General features: G+C 39.3%; 1 protein-coding gene, 1 long non-coding RNA gene and 1 pseudogene across 2 annotated transcripts; 2 read left to right on the top strand and 1 right to left on the bottom strand.

The window, feature by feature from the left end:
• Window positions 1-838: 838 nt before the first annotated feature.
• Window positions 839-2,510, bottom strand: LOC114826106 (uncharacterized). The gene is made up of 3 exons (XR_011582877.1): window positions 2,195-2,510; window positions 1,175-1,357; window positions 839-1,054 (listed from the first exon to the last, which is right to left on the bottom strand). It is a non-coding gene; the product is annotated as an uncharacterized lncRNA (long non-coding RNA).
• A 409-nt stretch (window positions 2,511-2,919) lies between these two features.
• Window positions 2,920-4,046, top strand: LOC139197801 (heat shock cognate 70 kDa protein-like). Its single transcript, XM_070825774.1, has 3 exons — window positions 2,920-3,126; window positions 3,797-3,929; window positions 4,015-4,046. Exons 1-3 carry the CDS (start codon window positions 2,920-2,922, stop codon window positions 4,044-4,046), a joined length of 372 nt encoding a protein of 123 aa, XP_070681875.1.
• Window positions 3,253-16,121, top strand: LOC103417759 (heat shock 70 kDa protein 4-like; annotated as a pseudogene).
• Window positions 16,122-16,763: the final 642 nt, after the last annotated feature.

Raw genomic sequence — 16,763 nt, 5'->3', positions numbered from 1 at the left:
AGTCAATAAAAAAATAAGGAAAACCAACCCCGCGAGAAATATCCAATCGCCACCGTCCACAACAATCAAATCCAACGGCCGTAGTCAAATCGAACATTTGGACACCCTCCTAGGGCTGGGCACGGGCCGGGCCGAGCCGGGCCGAACCTAAGTTTGTAGGAACCTGACATTACCCGAAACGGGCCGGGACGGGGCGGGGATTGGATTTTCTTGTATAGGAACCGGACATTACCCGGCCCGGTTAAAACGGGCCGGTTCGGGCCGGGTCCACGGGTACCCTTTTTTTTTTTTTTTTTTTTAACTGCACTGCACAGTTTGCAAACTGCACAGATTGCAATTTGCAACTGCACAATCACAGTGACACTGCATTAGAAAGAAATAACAGTACGATTCATGTGCAAGGCATGAAGAGATAACAGCATGCCAATAGAAAATTTCCTCAATTTTTTTTTATCAGCCAGGTTTCTCTCCAAAGCAACATCAGGTCCATGCTCTGATACATGAAGCATTGCTACCGTTGAACCATATCCAGATTCTAAATTCTTCAAAAGGCGATGAGTAATTTCCTCAGCTGAGATAACGAGTGGTGCACTAACTAATGATTCATAAAATATAGCAGAAGCTGTTTTTCCCAATTGTTGGCTGACATTAACAACACATCTAAGCATTTTAACGAGCACCTCTAATTGAAGAATTAAACCCGCCTCCATGGTAACAAGATGGATGAGATCACCAGAAGTACCTATCAAATATGAATGTGAGAATTCCAAAATAAAAGGGACAAGCATTAAAAATAAGAAATAATTGGTCCTAAAACAAAAAAATGGAAAGGTTCAGCTAAAGCAACAATACCTGAGATACCATTAATAAGCCGCTCAATATTCTCCGAACAACGAAAAAGAGATACTGAGTTCTTTCTGATCAATCCAAAACTACCCCTGTAGGAATCCAAAAGCAAGCCACATAGTGCATTGCTCTTGCACCAATTTTGGAAGTAGGGAGAACAGAATTTTTTCCAACAGCACAATATTGACGTTGAATTATCACTAACACCCTAAAACAATAGACAACATACATTGGTTATCTGTTAGCTAGCAACCCCAGGTCATTCCTATCCCCTCCACGGTGTCATATGAGTGTGTGAGAGAGAAACAATAAAAACTCCAACGCAAACCTCATGTTCAATCAGGGAAAGAATTTCCTTCTTCAACATATCGGCGGTTAGAGAATGGAAATCTGAATCACTCCAGTGCCTGTTATAATCCAGCAAGGTTGAGCGCAAAGCAATATTATGATGAACCCCAGGAAGAAGCAGCCTGCGTAAGAAAATCGAGGATACAACCGGTACAATATGATCCTGCAGAATTTTCATCAAGCGAAACATCATAAGCAGCTTATTTAATATATAATAGCTTCTAGACTGGCTATAATGAACATCTTACATAAATTTGCATTCTTGTTCAGTTTATAAATATTTTCTACTAACGTTTATACTCAACCCATACACACAGTTAACGCTTGATTACCAACATTTTCTCAGCATTCAAAGTTACACAAACATATTTTCTGAGCAGCCAAACAGAGTCAAAAGTCATACAAAACCTGCTGGGGCCAAATATCTTTCTATTTTTTTTTTTAAACAAATCACAAAACCAAGAGCAGAAAAGTATGAGAAGAAAATAGAAAGTAGGTCCAACAAGTTTGGAAATTTCTAAACCTCACCATCAATAGCTAAAACTTCCAAACCAACAACAAACGCATGCAACAACCCGCAAACCCGCCATCGCTCTAAAACCACTTACAGAAAAATTTTAATTCGATAACTCATCCGAAACCACTACTCAGCTCCAAATATAAAAAATTAAAATTAACAGGAAAGAAGACGACTACAAAACAATCGGAACCAAATGAAGTCGGAAATGGAAACCAGAGAGTCATCTATCAGACTACCGGAGCTCCAAAAACGCCAAAAAGCAGTGAACTTTTTAACGATCGAGAATCCGAGAAGGATAATAAAATGAGGAAGCTTTAAGAGAAACATATCAATAACCATAGATTGGAGCTAGAACTCTTTATTATACTAAAAATAGAGAAACCAGATCATCTTTGCCGAAAACAATAGAGAAAACATCAACCCACTCACACACAGATCAGAGACAACGGCGTTTGGAACCCTGAAAATTTAAATAGTTACCTGAAAATTTAAACAGATCAGAGACAAAGTCGCAGCTGGTGATGCTTTGTGGCTGGCGCAGATGGTTTACGGCGGGTGAGCTAGGTATATGCCTGGTTTACGGCTGCTTGTGAAGGTTTAGGGTAGGTGAGATGGGAGAGAGAGAGAGAAAGAAAGACTGAGAGAGAGAGAGATCGAGAAGAAGGAGATCGAGAGGGAAGAGATCGAGAGAGAGGAGATCGAGAGGGATGAGATCGAGAGAGATCGGGAGAGCGGAGAGATCGATGGAGGCGGAGAGATCGAATTAGGTCTGAATCCTGATAATAAAAGGGTGAGTGACAGTGAGGGTCGAATTCTAATAATAAAAGAGACCGTAATCACAGTAGACCAACGGTCCGGGCCGGGGGCCCGTTTTCTACAATCTTTAGAACCGGCCCGCCCCGTTATTTATCTGGAACCGGCCCGCCCTGCCCTGTTGTGTATTTGTAATTCTTAGACCCGCCCCGTACCTGCCCCGAACCGCAAAGACCCGCCCCGTACCCGCCCCGAACCGCAAAGACCCGCCCCGACCCGCGAGTCCAGGACCCGTTTGCCCACCCCTACACCCTCCCACTAAAAATCGTAAATTGACTATACCAACGTTCACTACTCTCGCTCCCAATACCCTACGCCCAAAAATCTCAAATGCTCTTTACTTTTCTTTGCGGTTCTTTGCTTGTTTGATTGATTGAATCTCAGCGGTTGCAATGGAGGGAAAAGGAGAAGGGCCAGCGATCGGTATAGATCTCGGAACTACTTACTCGTGCGTCGGTGTTTGTCAACACGACCGCGTCGAGATCATCGCTAATGATCATGGCAACCACACGACGCCGTCTTACGTGGCGTTTACTGATACGGAGAGGTTGATCGGCAATGTGGCCAAGGACCAGGTCGCCATGAACCCCGTCAACACCGTCCTGGATAAGAATCGAGATACTTTCTTTTTCTTGCGAAATTTTTTTATGTGATGTTGTTTTTTTTTTTTGCCTTGTACTGTTTGATATGTGCTTGTATTGCTGATTTTATGAATTTTACTGTCAATATTTGCTGGTTGTTTAAATTTTGCTGTTTTTAGATTTCTATTACCTGAATTTCTGAGAAAAAGAGTTCAATTCCCTTGAAAGTAATTATCTTTTTGAGGTTTGGTGTGATAAATTACTATGCAGGTTAATCTTGTGCAGGGTTTTGTTGTTCCTTGAATTTTTGTTATAGCGAATTGATCATTTTATTTTTTATTTTTTTATTTGCAGGATTTGTTTAGTTAATATTTATGGACTATCAAATATTATAATTGGTGGTCAAGGCTATGAGTTTTAGTTAATCTGTTCAAAATTATAATTTGGGTTTTAAGTTTCTTGTTAATTGTTGGATGAAATTTTAAAAAAGCTATCCGAGTTTTTAGTGTTTGTAGCATGATCTGTTTGGTTACTTTTATTTTTGATAAGTTTTAATGGATTTAGCTTGATATTGTAGCTTGTTTTGTGTTATGAATTATTAATAAATTAGTATTTTTAAACGAGCTTGGTTAATTTTTCAGATGCCAACTAGTTGATTGGTAGGAGATTCTTTGACCCTTCTGTTCAGAGTGACATGAAGCACTGGCCCTTCAAGGTCATTTCCGGCTCCGGTGACAAGCCCACGATTGTTGTCACATACAAGGGCGAAGAGAAGCAGTTCACTGCTGAAGAAATTTCCTCCATGGTTCTCGTCAAGATGCGTGAGATTGCCGAGGCCTATCTTGGCTCATCTATAAAGAAAAGAATGTCGTTGTTGCTGTCCCGGCTTACTTCAACGATTCTCAGCGTCAGGCCACAAAGGATGCTGGGGTCATTGACGGCCTTAATGTTCCGTGCATTATGAATGAGCCCACCGCTGCCGCTTTTGCATACGATCTTGACAAGAAGGTCACCAGCGTTGGCGAGAAGAATGTCTTGATTTTCGATCTTGGCGGAGGCACTTTTGATGTCTCACTGCTCACAATTGAAAAAAGGGTCTTTGAAGTGAAGGCAACCGCCGGAGACACCCACTTTGGAGGAGAAGATTTCAACAACAGAATGATGAATCACTTTGTTCAAGAGGTCAAGAGGAAGCACAAGAAGGTTATCAGCAGCAGCCCAAGTGCTCGTAGGCGGTTGAGAATTGCTTGTGAGAGGGCAAAAAGGACTCTCTCCTCCACTGCTCAGACCACAATTGAGATTGATTCTTTGTACGAGGGTGTTGATTTCTACTCAACCATTACCCGTCCTAGGTTTGAAGAGCTTAACATGGATCTTTTCAGAAAGTGTATGGGGCCGGTTGAGAAGTGTTTGAGAGATACAAAGATGGACAAGAGCTCGGTCCATGATGTTTTGCTAGTGGGCGGTTCTATTAGGATTCTGAAGGTGCAGCAGTTGTTGCAGGACTTCTTCTATGGCAAAGAGCTATGCAAGAGCTGTTGGAAGCTAAACAGCTCCTGGAGTCGAGGGATCGAAGGCAGCAAGGAGCTCCCGAGCATGGCTGTTATCTGCATTGAAGAAGAAAGAATAAATGAAGGGTTAAAACCTCCAAAGGTTATTTTTTTGTTTAAATGTATGTGTGAGCGACAAGTGTACACTCCAGATTAGATCACTTAAAACCCAAATGAAGGGCTATGATTTAATCTGGAGTAGTAAGGCTAAAATAGTTGTTTAGGTCTGTTGTCAATCACTCTCTAAAACAAGTATGGATCATGGCAATGCACCATCCACTACAACATTTTCCCTTACTTAATGAAATCAGTGCTACTGCATTTTGCACAACCTTGAAGCCGTAAAACACACTCCAAAAGGTCATCTTCATTCTCTGCCATTTTAACCCTAAGAAACTAATCCAAACAATCAACCAAAAACACCCAAAAAACAAACAAACTTTATCATGGCCTCAAAGTTTAGTTTTTGATCTTACAACTTTCTGGGTGTAATATGTGCAAGTTGAGATCTTTGGGAGCACCTACGTAGTGTCCTCAACAACAACAACCAACAAACAACCCTGCAAATGAAGGGATCCAGCAGTAGCAGTGAGCTAAAAGCTCTAGTATTTGATGAGAAGAACTATGATTTTTGGAGAATAATAATGACAACCATTTTCAAGTCCTATGATATATGGAATATGGTTCAATACGGGTATGAACTACCTGAGATGGAGATCGATGCTCTAGAGAAGGACCTCACAGAAACACAACTCCAAACACTGAACCAAAACCGGATAGAGGATTTTAGAGCACTTGGAATCATCCAAGGTGCTGTCTCAAACACCATTTTCTCGAGGATAGCAAATAAAGAGAGTGCAAAGGGAACTTGGGAAGTTTTACAACAAGAGTACATAGGAGACACCAAAGTCAGAAAGGTAAAACTCCAATCCCTTAGAAGAGATTTCGAGTATAAAAGAATGAGGGAGAATGAGCTGTTAAAAGACTAATTTACTAGGCTATTTGATGTTGTAAACAAAATGAAAACATATGGTGAGGAACTGCCTAATGAAAGAATTATCTATACATTGTTAATTAGTTTGACTAAACCTTATGATTTAATAGTGAGTGTCATTGAAGAAACCAAAGACACTGAAACTCTTAGTGTGCAAGATGTGATGGCATCTTTAAGAGCTTTTGACCAAAGGCTTGAGAGGCATGCTGATTTTTCACCTGAGAAAGCTTTTCAATCACACAATGTTGGATCTAGTAGTCAAGTTAGTGCAAGTAACAAAAACCACAGTGGAAGCACAAGAACAAGAAATGGGAAAGAAATGGGTATCAAAACTCTAGACCTAACCAAGGCAGCTACTTAAATGAAGGTCCAAGAACCAAGCAGCAATGCAAGCACTATGACAAATTCCATCTTGGAGAATGCTGGTTCAAGGACAAGCCCAGGTGCCACAAATGCAACAGGTTCGGGCACATCATGTAGGATTGCATATTAAAGAATGTACAATAAGTGAACTGTGCAAATCAAGTAGAAGAATAAGCAAATGTGTTCAGTGCAAAAATGGAGAAAAACAATGAAGTGTGGTACATTGACAGTGGCTACAACAACCATGTGACTGCACATGAGTCATTACTTATTCATATTGATACAAACTTCACTGGAAAAGTGAAAATGGGGGATGGAAACATTGTCAAAGCCATTGGAAGAGGAACTCTGGTCATTAACACCAAGAAAGAAAGAAGATGCATAAGGGAAGTGATGCTAGTGCCTGGATTGGATGAGAATCTACTTAGTGTGGGTTAAATGATAGAGCATGGCCATTTCCTACTCTTTGGGGGAACTGTGGTCGAGATCTATGATGACAGGTCCTTATCAAACCTAGTGACTAGAGTGGAAGTGAAAAACAGAAATTTCCCACTTATGCTGAAGTACCTAGAGGAAGTGGCAAGGAAAGCAAGTGTGACAGGTTGTACGAAGCTATGGCACAAGAGGCTTGATCATTTAAACATGACAAGCTTACAAAATTTGCAAATGCATGAAATAGTGCAAAAGATACCAAAAATGGATCAATGCAATGAAACTTGTGAAAGGTGTGTGTTTGGCAAACATCACAAAGATCCATTTGAAGCTGGAAAGGCTGAGAGGGCAACAAAGCCACTTGAATTGATTAACACGGATGTGTGTGGACCAATGCAAACAACAACAATCAGTGGAAATAGGTATTTCTTAACCTTCATTGATGACTATTCACGAATGTGTTGGGTGTATTTTATAAGGTTCAAGTCTAAGGTATTCACAATATTCAAGATGTTTAAGGCAATGGTGGAATTTCAAATTGGATATCAAATCAAAAGACTGAGAAGTGATATGGAAGGTGAGTACACCTCACAAGCGTTTAATGTATTATGTGAAGATGTGGGGTTGGAGAAGCAGCTCAATGTGGCATATTCACCATAATAGAATGGGATTGCAGAAATAGGACAATAGTTGAAATGGCTAAGTCTATGATGCATGAGAAGAACATGCCCTAAACATTTTAGGGTGAAGCTGTAAACACCTTAGTGTACCTATTGAATAGGTGCCCTACTAAAACACTGGATAAGAAGACACCATTTGAAGTGTTCAATGGAAGGAAGCCTTCTATGGATCATCTGAGAGTGTTTGGCTCAATGTGCTACACCTACATCCCTCAACAACTAAGGCAGAAATTGGAGAAATCAAGTAACAAGGGTGTTTTTGTAGGTAATGAAACCAGTAAGAAAGGGTACAGAGTTTACAATTTGTCAACTCAGAAGATAATTCTATCAAGGAATGTTATCGTTGATGAAGACTCAACATCGAACTGGGAAATAAAGGTAGTAGAGAATGACATTGTCTCTCTACAACTTGACCTCGACAAAAGGCAAAACAATGGAGCATATGGAGACCTCAGTTCAAGAAGAAGTCATAGAGAATGGTGACATACAAGGGACTCCACAACAAGCAAGCATGAGTCCACAACCGAGTCAATCACAGATAACAACTCCAAGTTCAACTCCAGTGAGGTTGAGAAGCTTGGATGAGATCTATGTTATATGTAACTACTGTGTAGTGGAACCAGAAGCATATGATGAAGCTGAGAAAGACAAAGTTTGGAAGAAAGCAATGAAGGAAGAACTTGAAATGATTGAGAAGAATGACACTTGGGAACTTGTAAATCGACCAAGTGACAAACATGTGATTGGTGTGAAATGTGTGTACAAAGTGAAGCTCAACCTAGATGGTTCTGTGCAAAAGAACAAGGCCAGATTGGTAGTTAAAGGCCACTCACAGAAGCCTGGTATAGACTTCAATGAAACCTTTGCTCCAGTAACAAGGTTAGACACCATAAAACAACCTCAAAGGTTCACAAATCAAGAGTTTCCAGATAAGGTGTACAAACTAAGGAAGACTCTCTATGGCCTAAAGCAAGCAAGCTCTAAGAGCTTGGTACAGCAAGATTGATTCCTATTTCACTGAGAAAAGATTTCAGATTTCAGAAAATTCCTAGTGAAGCTACACTCTACACCAAGACAGAAAGCAACAACAAGACACTCATTGTCTCAATCTATGTGGATGATATTGTCTACATTGAAAATGATGCTGCAATGATTGAAGAGTTCAAGGAAAATATGATGAAGAGGTACGAAATGACTGACCTAGGCCTCTTGCATTATTTTCTTGGCAGTGGGGTAATTCAATAAGCAAGTAGCATCTTCATTCATCAAAGGAAGTATGCTGAAACTTTGCTTGAAAAGTTTGGATTAAAGGGATGTAAACCAGTCTTTACACCCCTAATTGCAAATGAAAAGCTTAATAGGGATGGTGGAAGTGAACCTTCAGATGCTAGTCTCTACAAAAGAATTGTTGGCGATCTATTGTACCTAACTGCAACAAGGCCAGATCTAATGTTCTCAACAAGCCTACTTTCCAGGTTTATGCAGAATTCTAGCAAGATACACATAGGGACAACAAAGAGAGTTCAAAGATATGTGCAATGAACATTTGATTATGAGATCAAGTATGAAATAGGGAAGTCAACTATCTTAATTGGATTTTGTTACAGTGACTGGGGTGGCAGTGAAGATGATAGCAGAAGCACATCGGGTTATGCTTTCAATTTTGGTTTAGGGGTTTTCTCGTGGGTCTCTGTGAAGCAACAAAGTGTTGCACTGCCATAGTCGAGGCAAAGTATGTGAGTGCATCAAAAGCTACAGCTCAAACTATTTGGCTAAGGTTTATGCTTAAAGACTTTGAGGAATTGCAGGTTGATGCCACACCACTTATGTGTGACAACACCTCTGCAATCGCCATGACCAAAAACACAGTATTTAATCAGAGAACAAAGCACATCAAAAGAAGATATCATTTCATCAGAGAGGCATTGCAGGATAACACAATCAAGCTAATCTATTGCAGCACAGAGGATCAGATCGCAGACATTTTCACAAAAGCATTACCGAATGAGAGATTCAATTACCTGAAAGGATTGGTTGGAATGACTCTCATAAGCAATTTAGAAGGGAGTGTTGGAAGCTAAACAACTTCTAGAGTCGAGGGATCGAAGGTCGCAAGGAGCTCCCGAGCATGGCTGTTGTCTGGATCGAAGAAGAAAGAAGAAATGAAGGGTTAAAACCTCAAACAACTAGTTTTTTTGTTTAAATGTATGTGTGAGTGTGTGAGTGACAAATGTACACTCCAGATTAGATCACTTAAAACTCAAATGAAGGGCTAAGATTTAATCTAGAGTAGTAAGGCTAAAATAGTTGTTTAGGTCTCTTGTCAATCACTCCCTAAAACAAGTATGGGTCACGGCAGTGCACTATACCCTACTATATTTTCCTTTACTTAATGAAATCAATGCTGCTGCATTTTGCACAGCCTTGAAGCCGTAAAACACACTCCAAAATGCCTCATCTATTCTCTGCCATTTTAACCCTAAGAAACTAATCCAAACAATCAACCAAAAACACTAAAAAAACAAACAAACTTTATCAAGAGCATCAACCCAGACGAGGCTATTGCTTATGGCACCACTATGCAGGCTGCTATCTTGAGCGGTAAGGGTAACAAGAAGGTGAATGATTTATTACTTCTGGATGTTCACTCTCATGTCCCTTGGTTTGGAGGCTGTCGGAGGTGTGATGACTGAACACTCCCGTTCCAACCAAGAAGGTGTTAAACCAAGTCATAGTCTCTGTGAGTCTTCAGGAGTTTGTGATCGAGTAGAATAGTTATCTAACAAGAGTTAGATTAGTTTCAAACTCTTTCACTGTATATTCAAAATTTAAATATTTTATGTTGTAGTTTTGAATTTTGAATGGTCTTGTAAATAGGGATTTCATTCCCTAATGTAATCTGAAATGGAATATAAATACATGCAGCCTCTCCTTGAAAATGTATGCAATTGAAGTAAACCTTGAGTGTACTTGAGTTTTTACATGGTATCAGAGCCCTAGTAGTCTAACGACACATATCTTGAATTTTTTTTCCTATGACTTATTATAGCAACGGTGCTGCAACCACAACAACCACTAACTCCAATCCCACCAAGAACCTTTTCTCTTCCATGACTACAGTTGTCAACATTAAGCTGTATTGTACCAACTACCTTTTGTGGTTGGCTCAGATTCTACCAATCCTCAAGAGTCGTGACCTGATGGGTTATGTCGATGCGTCCATTGTTTGCCCTCCCAAACAGCTTCTTGGAAGTACAACCACTAACCTTGCGTACACAATATGGGTGCAGCACGATCAAATGATACTAAGCTGGATTAATGGCTCTTTCACGCCATCTGTGCTCTCAGTCGTGGCCAGCAAAAAGACTTCGCGTGCTACCTGGGAGGCTCTCGAGCAACGCTATGCCTCTATGCCCCAAAATCGTATCTATTTCTTCGTAATGAACTTTTGCAAACCAAGAAAGTTGATTTGTCGATTGCTAATTATTTAGATCGTATAAATGTTATTTCTGATAACCTTGCCTTAGCTAGAAAACTTGTGGATGATGATGAACTTGTCCAGATTATCTTGAGTAATCTGGGTCCTGCTTATAAGATGATAGTGAACGATGCTCAGGCACGTGATCTTCAAATCACGTACCCTACACTTGAGGCGTTCTTACTGACAACAGAGAGGAGAAAGATTGAGCAAATTGCTCAACTCGTGGAGGCTACTCTTATGAATGCATTTGGCACTGCAAGAGGTCGTGGTGGACGACTTCGTTGAAATGGACGATGAATGTTTCCGTCTGCTCGTAGAGGTACTGCTGGAAACCAGCTATCTTTCAGTTCCCACAACAATAATGTCAAGCCCAACTTTGCCTGCAATGGTGAGAGGTTTAATGCTTCCGGTGAAAGGCTTACGTGCCAAATTTGTGGAAAACAAGGGCATCCTGCCCTAGATTGCTAGCAAATGATGAATTCTGAGTATGAAGGAATGATTCCAGCCAAAAGGATCACTGCTATTGCCATGTCTCCAATCACACTGAATCGTCAGGACAATGGGCAGTGGCTGCTGGATACTGGTGCCAACGCACATGTCACTCCAGATATTCAAAATTTGGTTAATCCAAATGAGTATAACGATAAAGAGAATTTTGGTGGTGTAGGTAATTATTCTGGAATTTATATATCTCATTTGGTTCAAATAAAATACAAACTAACTCTTGCTCATTTGATTTAAAAGATATCCTAAGATGCCCCACTGCCTCCAAAAACATTATCTATGCGCATAGGTTTACCCTAGACAACCATTGTTATATAGTTATATTTCCTCATTTTTTTTCTTTTCAAGGACCTCATGACCCGGAAGATGCTTTTCCATGGGAGATGTGAGAATGGCTTATACCCATTTTCAGGTGGCAGTGGACAATTCAATTACCCTATTTCAGTGTGTGTAGGCATTTGAGTCTCGGCCCAGAAATAACATTCACGCCTTGGTCATCCTACTTCATCTATTGTCAAGTTTTTTATTTCAAATAAGAAAGTACCAATTCTTGGTGCTTCAAATGTAACGTTTTGTCAGTCGTGTCCACTAGGAAAAAGTACTAACTTATCATTTAGTCTATCAGTTTCCTTTGCAACTTTTGCATTCAGATGTTTGGTGTTCTCCAGTTATTTCAATTGAAGGCTTTCGTTATTACGTGTTGTTTGTGGATGATTATTCTAGATATTCTTGGATTTTCCCAATGAAAAATAAATTTGAAGTATTTGAAATATTTGTGAAATTTAAGGCACAGGTCGAAAATATGTTTAACAGTTCAATCAAAACTCTTCAATGTGATGAAGAAGGTGAGTATAAGAGTCATGTTTTTCAAAACTACCTTAAAACTCACGATATTCCCAAAGATTTTCGTGTCCAAAACACCCTAAACAAAATGGTATTACGGAAAGAAAACATCGTCATATTGTTGAGACTAGTATTGTCATGCTTTCTCATACAAATATACCAAATAAATACTGGGTTGATGCTTGTTTAATAGCAACTTACTTAATCAATAGGTTGCCAAGTCGTGTTTTGTCTCATAAGTCACCATATGAAAAGTTGTTTGACAAAACTCCAAAATATGATACTTTAAAAGTGTTTGGTTATTAGTGTTATCCTTGGTTAATGCCCTATGCACAACATAAACTCCAACAAAAGTCCAAACCATGTGTGTTTTTAGGTTACTCACTGAATCATCAAGGGTTTAAATGCTTGGACTTATCTATGAGACGAATATACTTGTCTCGCCATGTCCTATTCAACGAGAACACTTTTCCATTTAAGGAACTCACATCTTCATTGGAAAGCCTTGGATACACATGTAGTATTACTTCTCCTGAATTATTATTTACTTTTCTAATATTATCTCCACCACATAATGCCAATCCGCTGCCTATTAGCCAACCACTAGAGTCCTTAACCCAACCAAATACTACCTCATCCACTATACCTAATCTTAATTCAAATAACCAAACCGCAGCCACCACTTTACATGTTCCTTCAAATACGCCAGCCATCATGCCTTTAGAGAATCCTAGGTCTACCAACCCTTCAAATGAGCAAGAGGCAGTACTATCTGCTGATATAAATAATACCGTGATAGTTGATAATCACGGTGCTCCTTCCTCACACCAATAGTCATTGCAACCACAAAGAATGACCACTCGTTCCCAATCTGGCATTCAAAAACGTAATCCTAAATATGCTTTGCATGTTAACATTGATCATTTTCCAGTTGAACCAACTTGTTTTAGTCAAGCAATTAATCAACAGGAATGGAGAAATGCCATGGTTCAAGAGTTCAACGCATTACAGCGATGTGGTACCTGGAAACTTGTTACGTATCATCCACGCATGAATTTGTTACCAAACAAATAGATGTTCAAGATTAAAAAACTTGCAGATGGCTCGGTTGAAAGGCATAGGGCGAGGCTAGTTGCAAATGGGTTCCATCAAAAGCCTGAAATTGATTATACAGAAACATTCAGCCCTGTGGTGAAGCATAGCACAATCAGACTTGTTCTTAGCCTTGTTGTTTAAAAAAAGTGGCATATCAGACAACTGGATGTACAAAATGCATTTTGGCATGGTTTTTTGAATGAAGAGGTGTATATGCGACAACCTGCTGGTTTTGTTGATAAGCAGTACCTTAATTATGTTTGCAAATTTCAATGGAGCATATATGGCTTAAAACAAGCTCCCCGAGCTTGGTTTCATCGTTTCTCAGAATTTTTGCTCCAATTAGGGTTTCAAGCATCTACTTGTGATTATAGCTTATTTGTTTACAATCACAGAGGTATATACTTGATTTTTTTAATATAAGTGGACGATATATTGTTGACAAGAAATAGTCAAAGACAAATGGCTCGCTTAATCAAGAAGTTGGGCACTTTGTTTTCAATGAAAGATTTGGGTCCTCTTAATTATTTCTTGGGAGTTGAAGTTAAATATGTAGGTGATCAGATGCATTTGAATCAAGCAAAGTATGCGCTAGACTTGTTGAAACACACAAAATTCTTGGATGCCAAACCTATTTCCACCCCCGTTCCTTATGGCCAGAAGTTGAATGCTTATGATGGTGAGCCGCATGACAATCCAGAATTGTATAGAAGTGTTGTTGGTGCACTTCAATACCTTACTATCACAAGACCTGATCTTTTTTATGCAGTGAACCAGGTATGTCAATTCATGCATTCTCCAAAGAATACACATTGGATGGCAGTCAAGAGGATTCTTCATTATATAAAGGCCATATAAAACCATGATTTTTTTTATACTGCATATCTCATGTCATTTTCTGATGCTGATTATGCTGGGAATCCTGACACATGGCATTCAACTGGTGGTTTCTGCATTTAGTTGGGTTCTAATCTTGTCTCCTAGAGCTCTAAAAAACAAAAAATGGTGTCTAGATCAAGTTCAGAAGCTAAGTATAGGCAACTGGCATACACACTGCTATATTATCTTGGCTCAGGTCTCTTTTTTGCGACCCGCATTTACATATTCAACGTCCAACAATTTGGTGTGACAATATCTCGTCCATTGCACTCTCTTCGAACCCTGTGTTTCATTCCAGAACAAACCATTTGGAAGTAGATTATCATTATGTTCATGAGAAGGTGGTTTGTGGTCAGTTACTTGTGAATTATATTTGTTCTCAAGATCAGATTGCTAATTTGTTTACAAAATGACTGTCTTCTTCACGGTTCAAACTTCTTGTATTCAAGCTTCCAGTTGTCTCTCCACCTATCAGCTTGCGTGTAACATCCCACATCGGCCAACGAAGAGGGGGTGATGTGCCTTATATGTACATGCCCGCCTCCATTTAGCACGAGGCATTTTGGGAGCTCACTAAATTCGGATTCCATCAGAACTCCGAAGTTAAGCGAGTTTGAGTGAGAGCAATCCTAGGATGGGTGACCCACTGAAAAGTTCTCGCATGAGTTCCCAGAAACAAAACAGTGAGGGCGTGGTCGGGGCCCAAAGCAGACAATATCGTGCTACGATGGAGCCGGGATTAGGATGTGACATTGCAGGGGATGCAGACCAAGTCATAGTCTCTGCGAGTCTTCAGAAGTTTGTGATCGAGTAGAAGAGTTTTCCAACAAGAGTTAGATTAGTTTCAAACTCTTTCAAATATTTGTTTACTGTGTATTCAAAGTTTAAATCTTTTCTATTGTAGTTTTGAATTTTGAATAGTCTTGTAAATAGGGATTTCATTCCCTGATGTAATCTGAAGTGGAATATATATACATGCAGCCTCTCATTGAAAATGTATGCAATTAAAGTAAACCTTGAGTGTACTTGAGTTTTTACGGAAGGAACAAGTCTTCTCTACCTACTCAGACAATCAGCCTGGTATCTTGATCCAAGTATATGAGGGTGAAAGGATAACAACTTGCTGGGAAAATTCAAGCTTTTTGGCATTCCTCCTGCTCCAAGGGGTGTTCCGCAAATCAATGTGTGCTTTGATATTGATGCCAACGAAATCTTGAACGTCTCGGCTGAAGACAAGGCTATAGGGCAGAAGAACAAGATTATCATCGTCAATGACAAGGGAAGATTGTCGAAGGAAGAAATTGAGAAGATGGTTCAAGAAGCTGAGAAGTACAAGTCAGAAGATGAGGAGCACAAGAAGAAAATGGAGGCCAAGAATGCTCTGGAAAATTATGCCTACGACTTGAGCAACACGATCAAGGATGATAAGATTGCCTCCAAGCTGGACGCCGCTGACAAGAAGAAGATTGAGGATGCGATTGACTAGGCCATCCAATGGCTTGACGGAAACCAGCTTGCTGAGGCCTACGAGTTTGAGGACTAGCTGGAGAGCATCTGCAATTCGACCATTGCCAAGGTGCAGCAGGGCTGGCAAACCTGATGTCGGTGGCGCCATGGATGAAGATGTTCCTCCTGCTGGTGGCAGCGGTGCTGGTCCCAATATGGAAGAAGTCGATGAAGGATGTAGGATGTTTGGTGATCTTGGTCATTTTGTTCAACATCGTATTCCAGTATTTTGCCTACGAAGCCTATTTTCTTTCTAAATTATCTCTCTTAGATTCACTGTTTGATGGCAAGACCGGTATTTTTAGTTTGCATCTCTTTAGATTAATTCAAAAGGTTGCCTTTGTTCCTCTTGCGTATTAGTTTATTTTAATTAATTTAGTAGAAATTTTCATTTTTATGTTCTTTTTGCCAATGATTTATTTTAATTTAATTTAATAAAATTTTCATTTTTGGTTTCCGGGTAATTGAATGTTTGAAATTTTTTAATTTGTACAATCAGTTTTGAAGTTGGTTTCACAGGGAAAATACAGAAGAAGTATATTTTGCTCCATCCGACTATGAAAGGTTTCAGTCCTTTCGTTTGGTCTTCTTTGATGTACGCTGCAAGAAGTATATTTGAAACCCTAGAGTCTCCGAAACAAAGTCCTATTCAGTATAGAGTTTCTCAGCTTTTGCAAACTGCTTGAGTTTCGCAAGCGAAGATAGCATACACATGTATACTTAGCATTGTTCATTTTGAGTTTCATTTTAGCAATCTAAGATAAGGATTACAGATTTGGACCATTAATATTAAGGGAACTCTAATGAAAATCTCCCAATACTGTTCACTTTAACGAAAAACCACATTTACACCAAGAAGTCAATCCTAGTAATATTCACTTTATCCTTTATTTTATCATTATCGTTAAAACTCAAAGTTTTCAAGCCTTTTTCATTAGTTTTCCTTAATATTAATCCCCATTTACTAATATTAATTTTCTACCTACATTCTCCTCATTTTTTTTTGGTTTAATAGGCTTTGGTGCAGTCATTCTGTTTGTATTTACAATAGGTTACCTTTCTATTAACTTCTTTATCATATACTAATTTATTAGTTAAATAATGGTTTAACAGGTTTTATGTGATTTTCTCAAGTTGAGAGACTTGCATAGTCTTAATTTAAATCTAACGGTGCAAAAGTTCATACAAATTTTCAACTAAAAAAATTAAAATTAAAGAATGTCTCTTGACAAGTACAAATATTAAAATTAAACATTGTACGTGCGCTTCGCGCATTGTAACTATAAGAATGTTTTCATGCGCCAACAAATGTAAAAAGAAAATATAAT

This window comes from Malus domestica, chromosome 07 (genome assembly GCF_042453785.1).
Source record: "Malus domestica chromosome 07, GDT2T_hap1".
NCBI classification, from domain to species: Eukaryota; Viridiplantae; Streptophyta; class Magnoliopsida; order Rosales; family Rosaceae; genus Malus; species Malus domestica.
This window is presented reverse-complemented; position numbering and strand designations above follow the sequence as displayed.